The sequence below is a fragment of the Lepidothrix coronata genome, unplaced genomic scaffold, assembly GCF_001604755.1.
Source record: "Lepidothrix coronata isolate B3197 unplaced genomic scaffold, Lepidothrix_coronata-1.0 Scaffold158, whole genome shotgun sequence".
NCBI classification, from domain to species: Eukaryota; Metazoa; Chordata; class Aves; order Passeriformes; family Pipridae; genus Lepidothrix; species Lepidothrix coronata.
The window spans coordinates 848,532-858,209 of record NW_016690338.1 but is presented as its reverse complement, the minus strand read 5'-3'; the positions used below and the strand labels follow the sequence as shown (position 1 = coordinate 858,209).

The window sequence follows — 9,678 nt, the reverse complement described above, 5'->3', positions numbered from 1 at the left end:
AATGACAGGCTTGCGAAGTAACCAAATTCACAAATCTTTTCAATGTGCAGTGCTCTCCACATAGACAATGCATACCAAGTTTGTTTGTTTGTTTTAGTTTTCAAGCCTAAAATGATCAAGAAGAACCAGACTAAGAAACTTAATTTCCTAATGTCAAAATATTAACTGTGGTATTTGATATCTAAGGTGGATAAATGTGAATTAAATCCTTGCTTTATTAGAGAGTCATAATGTCATTTTCCTATCTTTGTCTCTTTTAACTTACACATCAGTAAACATTGCATCCTGAACATTAGTGTGAACACCATGTATTGCCATAATCCTTAAGAATGCTGCAAAGGATATGAGCATATTTGAATCTTGGAAGATTTTCTGTACAGGCCACCTTTGTTGCTGATGAAGAGCTCAAATTACAACTAGATGATCTCAATCACTTTCACAGTGATGAAAGGCTCCTGTAGTGGTGTACATGGCTCAGGGTATCCATGTGTTAGAAAAAAACCCAAATCCAGTGCCTCTCGCAATTCAGCAAATGGAGGGGACACAGGAAGGGACAAACTTGAGTCATACGGCCTTCAAAATTGTTCAAATGAATCTTGACTTTTTGGCGCCCACTTAAAATTTGTACAGTATGCTGGATGAGCAACTAGTTGGAAACAGATAGTGCTTTATTTTCAATAACTGATGAACAGCTTTCTAAAGCTTTTTCCAGTGCTGCACAGCATATGAAAGTCTTACTTCAAATTCAGAAAACAAGTAATTTCAAGCACTTCTTGCTCTCCAGCCACTGAAAGCTCAAATTATGGAGATTTCTATTTTTTTTCTTTACTCTTTATATTAACTCTTCCCATGCACTTATCAAATTCTCTTACATTCTTATGCCAGTTTTTTTTTTTTTGTGCAGATATACAGCATTCTATTCCTACTCCCAGGTCAACTCACTGCTTGCTAGGGAACAGCAGCATTTGTCCCATTCATGTTTTTTGCTAAGTGGATGGTGCTAGGCCAGCTAGAAAGGAATTCACGTTGCAACCATTTCTGCCAGTGGGTTGCTAATTTGGAACTCTTTCCTGTGCCTGCTGCCTGAAAGAAAAACATTAAAAAAATAAAAAAATATTTTCAGTCAAACTCATCTTTTCCCTGTAAGAGAAATTAGGGCAGACGTAATTGCACAAAAGCTTTTTCATCAAGCTGTACAACTGCAGACAAATACAAACCTTGGGAACCTTGCAGATGACTTCCTCATCATCTGACTATGATAGACTAACAGAACCCCTAAGAGTTCCCTTAGGACCTGAGGCAGCGTCATGAAGCTGTGCCAGGGGAGGTTTAGGTTGGATATTAGGTGAAGTTTCTTCACCCAGAGGGTGGTTGGGCACTGGAACAGGCTCCCCAGGGAAGTGGTCACAGCACCAAGTCTGAAGAGCTCAAGGAGCTCTCAGGCACATGATGTCATTCTTGGGGTGGTCCTGTGCAGGGCCAGGATGATCTTTGTGGGTCCCTTCCTACTCAGGGTGTTCTAGGAATATCTCGAACTTACCTTTGCTTTAAACACTTATCAGAGATTCAGGTGTTTAATACCTGAAGCTGAACTTCTGAGTTTCAAGTGTGTTAATAATTTACTATTTACCAAAAGCATTTGAGACAGGTTACTCAGCTTCATCAATTTGTGCAATTGCTAAGATTCCTGCCAGCTCTCTTCAACCTTACCTGGACGAAAACTTATACTGGCAGCTTAACATGGGGTGCAAGACGGTAGTGGGACGCATCTTAACCAACATCCAACTGTGCTCTCCGTCATGAGCTGTTTGCTTATTTTATGTTAATTGAACCGGCCCACAGCACAGAACATTTTGAAGTGCCTCGGTGATCACTGAGGAAAAAATATCCACAACGCAGACAGCAGTGTAAAGGATGCCTTTAGAAGGAACCTTTCTGAAGAATTTGCGTGCCCCTTTTTCCCTTTCCCTTGGAGCCGTTAGCCAGGCTCCTTCTGAGCTCCGGGCAGGAGAGCTCTTTCTAAGCACGAGCACCCAGAGGGGGGGGGGGCCCTCGCACCGAGCCTCCCGAGGAGTGACAGCCAGGAGCAGGGGGCGCTTCCCACGCTCCCGCCGCGCCTTGGGCCAGGCGGACTGGGTTCTTTTAGGACCCCCAGCCCGACCGCCGCACACCGGCGAGCTGGCAGGAGGGCGAAAGCCAGTCGGAAGCAGCCAAAAAAAAAAAAAAAGGAAAAAAAAAAAAAAAAAAAAAGAGAGAGAAAAATAAAGCCCGAACAACAAACACACGGCTCCTGGCCCCCTTGGCCGCCCCGCCGGACGGGCACCCCCCGCAGCCGCGCCCCCGCCGATCGGGTGCGAGCTCGGCGGCAGAGCCACCGACCTGCACCGCCCAGCCCCGCCCCATCCCGACCGGTGCCGGATGCACCCGGAGACTCCCGAGCTCCCCCCCCTGCTCCACCGCCCTTGTTCCTCGGGCGGGGACTCGCTTCCTTTCCCGACTCCCCCTTCCCACCCTCCTCCTCCTCCTAGTCAAGATGGAGGACGGTGGTTGCTGCGGCCGCTGGCAGTACGGCGGCTAGAGCAGCTGCTGCTCCTCTGGATCGCTCCTCGCTCCCTCAAAAAAAAAAAAAAAAAAAAAAGAAAAAAAAAAGAAAAAAAGGAAAAGAACAAAAAGGCTGGAAACGTTCCTTCTTTCTCCGCCCACCGGCTGCTGGCTGCGCGGACCGCTGGCCCTTCCCATGCCGTCGTCGTCGTCGTCGCCCTCCTCCTCCTCCTCCTCCTCCTCCTCCTGCGATTGTCTGCGTTCCGGCTGCCGCCCGCCCGCCCGCCCGGACTCCCTGCATGCACACGCCGCCTCCTAGGTGGCTGCGGGGGGTGGGCGCTCCTGGAGCTGCCATTCCGCACATACCTTCATGTCCCTACGCTCGCTGCGGCCGCCCGCCGCCGCCCTGCATCGCTCGCCCGCTCCGGCTGCCGCCCTGACGGCCGCTCCCGCCCGGAGGTGAAGCCGGGACCCGCGGAGGGGGCGGTGGGGTCAGCGGTGGGTCTCGCCCGGAGGAGCCACCGCCGCCGGCACACGCAGCAGCAGCAGCAGCAGGAGCAGCCATGAGCAGCGCCGCTACCGCCACCTCCGCCGCCACCACGGCCGGCAGCGGCGCGGGGGAAGGGGCCGAGGAGGCGGCCAAGGACTCGGCGGACATCGCGGCGTTCTTCCGATCCGGTGAGTGCGGTCCGGTCCCGGGGGAGCGGAAAGGCAGGGCCAGCGGCGAGACCGCGGCTGGAGGTAGCGGCGAAAGGTGGCCCTGGGCAAGCGACGTCTTCCCCGCGGATCCGGGAGGGCAGCCGGCTTTGTCAGGTGGCCTCGGGGAAGGCTCGCCCGCCCCTCGCTGACGGGGCCGCCTCGGCATTGCCCGTCCGTGCGGGGCGCCGCCGCCGCCGCCGCCGCGCTTCCTCGGGGCGGCGGCGGCGAAGAGAGCTGAGCCTCCCTAATCCCGTGCCGGGAACAGCGGGGCTTAGGCTCAGGCACTGCAACTCGCGGGCGGGACGCCACCCTCGCCAGGAGAACCGAGGCGTGAAAACGAGCGCGGTGGCGGCCCGGCCCGGCCGGGAGGGTGCGGGGCTGATGTTGCCCCGGGGCGGTGTTGCCGTTGACAGGTGCGACTCTGCCTCCGATGCCGGCCCGATAGCGGGCGCGTCACCGGGGCCGGGCGGCACCACACAGCGTCAGGCGGACCCGAGCCCCCCGAAAATGTCCCGCCGGGGGTTGCGGGCAGAGGACCCGCTCGGGTCCGGTAGCCCAGGGTGTCGAGAGGGCGGAAAGGGTGAGCGGGGCTGCGGGGCGCGGGCTGCGCCGGCCGGGCCCCCCGGGGAGGCAGGTGGGGATGACACCGCTATAAAAGGCAGCGCTCCGCCGGTGCCGTGCTGCTGGGTGGCGGCCCAGGGCAGGAGTGGGAGAGGGCAGCGTGGAGAGCAGATGTTACAGCGAGAAGGGAAAGAGGCAGACAAAAAGCGAAGCCCACTTTAAGAGGTGTCCCTGCCTTGGCTGAGGCGGGGCAGCAGCGGCTCTCGGGCGCTGCCGGGCTGGGAAGCCGGGCTGGGTGCGGAGGATCGGGTGGGGAAGGGGGGGGGGGGAGCCTGTTGACAGGCTACCGGGATTAAAAAAAAAAAAAATGGAGGCCGCCTTTTCCCTCAGTGTTTACTCTCGGCACACAACCGGGCGGGCAGGGCGGCTGCCCCCGCCGCCCAGACGGTGTCCCCGGGGCATAGCGGCGGGGACGGAGGGCAAGGCTGGACTGCCCGGGCCAGACGAAGCGCCATCGGGGACGGAGCCCTGCCGGTAGCCTGGGCGGCGGTGGCGGCAGCGGAGCCTCCCTCCGGTGCCGGCTGCCCTCCCCCGAGCAGCGGCAGCTCCTCCCCTCTCTCCGCTTCGCTCCGCCGGCGGCTCCGCGCCCCCCCGGGCACCCCCGGGCACCGCTCCCGGGCGGGGCGGCAGGGCTGGGCATTTGCTCCGTTGGGATGCCTAAAAAGGAGCGGCGAACAAGGAAAATGCAGACTCACCGCTGGAAAGATGAGGGCGATGGCCGATTTAGTGTCTGAAAAATAATAATGATGGCAGTAGTAATAATAGTAGTAAAAGCAGTGTTCATTGGGTTTTAAAGGAAGTCCGTGAGGGAAGTGGGAAACGGCGTAATCAGTGCTGCTCGCGGTCGGTGCATGCTGTTCGGTGTGTTTGATTTAATGAGAGCGAAGGAGGAGGTGTGATTTGCAGCAGACATCCCTGAAAGCCCTCGGAGCTGCGTTTCTGTGGACAGAGAGTCCGAACAGGGGGCTGTGTCCCCTCTGGAGGGCTTGATGCTCCCAAGGCAACCTGTTTCACGTGACAGCAATGAGTGTGAAGCTCCTTGTCGAGTCAAGATGCTGGCCTTGGTGGATTTCTTCTTGGAAGAAGGACTGAGCTTTATTGTTCTGAGGAAAAAATCCCGTTGAAAGCAAAATGACAGATTACAGTAGACTTAAACACAGTAGTTACAAATGGGTACTTGTGTAGTAATCTTGCAGTTTTGGAAGACCTTGCAAGCTATATTAATAGTCAACTTCCACGTTTGTGTTTCAGTATAGAGGGATGACATAAAGTTGATAAACTCGTAAGTGGTGTAGTGATGACTTCCAATGCTGAGACTTTTTGATAACGGGGAGGTTACGCTGATCTTATTCTTGCAGCGACCGAAAATCTTAAAGTAGTAGAAGGACATGTCAAAAAACTCTTAGAGCGTATTTAACAACTGACATTCTCATTTTTGTATTTGCTTGTGGAGACTATCTGGTTCGGCCTGGGCTGTGACATATGCTGGAAAATGTTCCGGCCTCTATTGTGGCTGTTTGGTATTGGGAAGAGTTCTTTGAATCCTGCCTCTGTACATGATATACTCTTTAATAAGGAAAGGGTCTGTTAAGAGATCTGCAGTGCTTCTCTTTGTTTGAACAGGAGGCACTTTTTTTTTCAGTGAAACGCAGTGGGCTTCGTGATCAGTGAACAAGGAAAAAACTTTGTTTGGTGTATAGGAGCAGACAAAATATTTTTCTCTCTACAGAATTTAAAATGACAAATGCTTCCTTTTTCCTGTCACTTGCAGAGAATATCATCAAAGCTGTATCTGTTACTTAAAAGAGAAAAAGAGTAAAAATGTTCCAACGTTTTCCAGAAGGGAAAAAACCTCAACCAAACCCAACAACAAAAAACCCGCCTAAACAATAAGTTCTAATTCTAGGTTAGTTAAATTGGTCAGTTGAGCTGCCAAGTGGGGTTATTGGCTTTCCTCCTGTCCTCTTGTAAGACTAAGTCGGAAATAGAATTAAAGTAGCCTGGAGAATGGAGTTCCATTATTTGGAAAATGTTTTGTTAGGATACTGAACAACAGCTAGGTTCACATCACTTGAAATGTGTGCATTTCCAGTTTTCACTTTGGTTATGTAAATGTAAACTCACTCTTGAGTTGTTGTGGAAATAAGTTGCAACTGAAATGTGAAGAAAGCAGCTGAACTAGAAGTGAGGTAGTAGTATGAACACATAAAGATTGTATGTCTTGAATATAAATGAGGAATTCCTTTATTGGAATGGGAAGATACTGAGACAGCTTACTTTCTGTTACCTGTTTGGTATCTAAATCTCATTATTTGAAGTTGAAAAGACAAAACCACCTTGTTAGATCTGTCACTTTCTTCATGGCAGGATTAAGAGTAAAACTACTAAGAAGCAGAATTTAGTGCCAGGCAAAGTGATTACACTTTGACAGAGAAAACACAATAGTTGTAGGAAGTACATTTTTCTTAATGTAAGCTTAATGATAAGAGAATTTAAAGCTTTGGTTTGAGGTACATGTGTATAGGTACCAAAATGTCCATGTGAGTATTTTAGGAAAATGGGGTGCTGAGATTTGTTGTGATTATGGACATTAGAAGACTTCTTCAAGTACTACTAGTGACTTGAGACTTGAATCAGTCTGGGTTCAACCAAGTCTGCCTATAGCAGCCTAGGCTGATAATTGCTTGAGTAGTTGAGACCTTATAGGAAGTATTAATGAGTGTTGTGAAAAGATGATTGATTTTCTTTTTTTTTTTTCTCTTAAATAATGATCTTGTGGTTTGCTTAGTTTTCATGAACATCACTGAACAAATGATACCATAAAGATAAAAAACAACAGATCTATTTGAAAATGTGTTGCTTCAAGTTTACAAGGAGGACTTATGTTTTATTTCTTCCTAATTATATTGCTTTGTAATCGGTTGCCTAGCTTGCTTTACATTAGTGTCCTGTGTGATAGTGGCTGGGATAGTTGACTGCCTGTAGTAGACAACATTAAAAATGCTACCATAGTAGAGAAAGTCTCCTAGAAAGAGGGAAAGAAGAGAGGGTTGGGAAAGATTACATGGAAAAGAAAAAGAAAGCATATTATTAAAAGAGCAGCAAGTTTTTTCATGAATACTACTAATAAAAAACACACTCGCTTTTAGATCATGGGCGAAGTAGCTTTCGTATTAGACACCAAATGTGAAAAACAAGCCCAGTTTCCAGCTTAAATCCATGAAGCAGAACACACGATCCATAAAGTTAAGATAGTGCCTTTCTAAGAGCATTCATCCATCTCCTGCTGATGTGTATTAGCTAATTTACAGAGAAGGTAGTCAGACCTGTGGTTGTTGCTTACTTGGCGTGACAGAGTAGCTACAGAGTACTGACAAGTGTCTTAACAAAAACAATCTAGTAGTGAAGCCAAAAGTGAAGTTTTGGCAGGCAGCACTGGTGGTACCCCATATGATAGCTCCATGCTGTCCTCTGAAAGTATTGGTTCTTGTCCCTGTGGCTGTCAGGAACTGAGGGGTGTTTGGGAGTTTTAAGAAGTGGTGAGCATGCAGAGTTTTTAAAGTATGAAAGAACTTGTCCATTCTTTCATGCTACTTTGAGTGATGACAATATTTGTATTAAAAAAAGTAAACACCACAAAAAATTTAGTGTTGTGTCAGCTTTTCAAGAATCTGTTAGTTTGTCCTTTGAGTTGCTTGAGGAAGCGAGAAGGTTGCAGCAGTGTTGCTGTCATTAGTGCCAATTGACCTGGGGTGAAGAAGGAATGGGTCCTACTGTGAAGTTTTGAACCAATTCCGGAGGCATATATTTTAATAAGATGGTTAAAGTGACGTGAGGGGTGTATGTATGCACATGATGTTTTGAAAAACACCATAGAAAAATGTCACAACTTGATAATTCTGATGTGCATATGCAGAGCAAAAATAACTACAGAAACAATGAAGTTACAATGGGGAAGTTACTCTGGGAATAGTGTTGTTGGATGGATGTTCCCTGGGACAATGAAGAATAGGATGGAGAGCTTCAGTGTGAAATGCAGCAGCTGTTGTGTAACTTGTCTTAGTGTGAAATAGCCAGACTTTTCTGGGGATAACCAAGGATAGAGGAAGTTAGAAGTTAGGGGATGTTTGAAACAATCGGAGGCAGAAGTCCTAAATATTTCTACAAGGGGACAGCTATCCATGATAGCTGACAGTTGATAAACTATACATTTGAAGTGGAAGGTAAATGGGAGTTAGAGAGCCAGGTCCATTCTTGGAAGGAGTACGTTTTAGCTATGAAATGCAGATGTGCTCAGAAAGAAGCTGACAAAAGTAAGACTAGATTTGGTGCAGCTGAGGCTTTCATTAATTGAGGAGCTCAGTCACTATGTAGACAAGATGGGTAGTAAATATTTTTTAAAGAAGTGGTTTCTCCCCAATTAAGCATGTCCCACAGCTCTTAAGTTTCTGTCCCACAGAAACAGGTATGAATTTAAACCTGAAATATCATGTGACTTCCAAAAGCTTTTGCGTGTAAAATCACTGTCTAGGTAAATAAAACCTGAAGAAAGGCTGGAAAGACTTCCCTTACCCCAGTATAAAGAGAAAATATTAGTTTTTCTCTTCTCTTGTCAACAAATAGATATGTTTAGATGCAGACTGTTAGGTCAGTTTATTAATAGGGTGAAACTGCACAGTGATTTTTGGTCTGCAGCTTGAAGGAGGTGAGATCACTGAAATAGCTGTTCATGGTCAGCAAAAGTTAAAATAGTAAAGACGTGTTGAAGCTTTGAAAATGCAGTGATGGCTGAAGGTATTTGTCTGAAAGTGGATGATGATTTTAAAGAGAACAAAGAAAAATTTTTCTGCTTGATGAGAACTAAGTTTAATCTTAACAAAAAGGCTACTAGGTAAAAAAACCAAACAGAACAAAACACAAAGGTCATAGCAGGCAATTTGAATCTAAGGAGTAAAATGGTTACATCTATTTGATTGTTCTCGTAAAGAAATTGACTTGTTTTGGAGAGGGATCTTTGTTTAACTTAAGATTTTTCTTGATGCGGTGAAAGCAAAAAGTAGACTACTGGTGAAGTAATACTGATGATCTGCAAAGCTGAGTCATATTCTTTCAGGAAGGATACTGCTGTTTTGAGAAAACAGATCACTTATCCAGTAGTGAGTAGGAGGAATTGAAATGACAGGGAACAACTCAAGTGCTTTTAGCAGTAGACACTACGGCACATTAAAGCATCTGATTTTCAGCCTCTAGAGTAGGTTGTTGTATTGATGCACAAAGAGGAGGGTCATAAATGAGTTGTGTCCACAAAGTTTCACCAAACAGCACAAATGACAAGATTATGCTTTAAAGATATAAAGCCCTTTCCAGTGGCTTTTTTGCCAAATAGCTGCTCTAATTCATCTGAAATAGCCTAATTGTCTTTGTGCATTTATTTAAAAAATAGGGTTGTTTTTCAGGGCTGTTGAGTGGAGTCTTCTGAAATCATTTAGTCAAATTTGTTTCATCTGCTATGTTACAGCTATGCATAAATGGCAGTACCATCGGTTAATAAAAAACACTGCAAATATGTAACAGGTTTTCCTGCTGAGCAGTGCTGAACTGTGTCTCTTGCTGGTCTTCTGAGTGTGATATTTTGTAATCTGGACCTTACTGAAGAACAGAAATAAGCATTACTGCTTCATAATTATGATTTTTTTTTTCCTTAAGAGGACAAAGGAACCTTTACAGGAGGATGAGAAAATTCCTTTTATTGTCTTTCTAAGATGTTGAGGAGGCAAGTTGTAAAGTATAGGAAGAAAAGTGTAGGCTTCCAGCATT

At 47.1% G+C, this 9,678-nt stretch overlaps 1 protein-coding gene and 2 long non-coding RNA genes across 4 annotated transcripts in view; 2 read left to right on the top strand and 1 right to left on the bottom strand.

The window, feature by feature from the left end:
- Nucleotides 1-885: 885 nt before the first annotated feature.
- On the bottom strand, nt 886-2,305 carry LOC108504296. The gene is made up of 2 exons (XR_001877058.1): nt 1,711-2,305; nt 886-1,083 (listed from the first exon to the last, which is right to left on the bottom strand). It is a non-coding gene; the product is annotated as an uncharacterized LOC108504296 (long non-coding RNA).
- Nucleotides 2,306-3,041: 736 nt separating this feature from the next.
- Nucleotides 3,042-9,678, top strand: part of TRIO (trio Rho guanine nucleotide exchange factor) — a 248,016-nt gene continuing 241,379 nt past the window's right edge. For both annotated transcript variants that reach the window (XR_001877064.1, XM_017829066.1), the window contains exon 1: nt 3,042-3,219. Coding sequence is in view for 1 of the 2 variants with exons in the window: in XM_017829066.1 (XP_017684555.1) it covers nt 3,105-3,219 (115 nt within the window). In the remaining variant the exon portion in view is untranslated. The remainder of the gene's footprint in view (nt 3,220-9,678) is intronic.
- The window catches only part of LOC108504305, a 19,997-nt gene continuing 16,947 nt past the window's right edge, over nt 6,629-9,678 (top strand). Inside the window, exons 1-2 of the long non-coding RNA XR_001877065.1 lie at nt 6,629-6,639; nt 7,173-7,177. This is a non-coding gene — a long non-coding RNA (uncharacterized LOC108504305). The remainder of the gene's footprint in view (nt 6,640-7,172; nt 7,178-9,678) is intronic.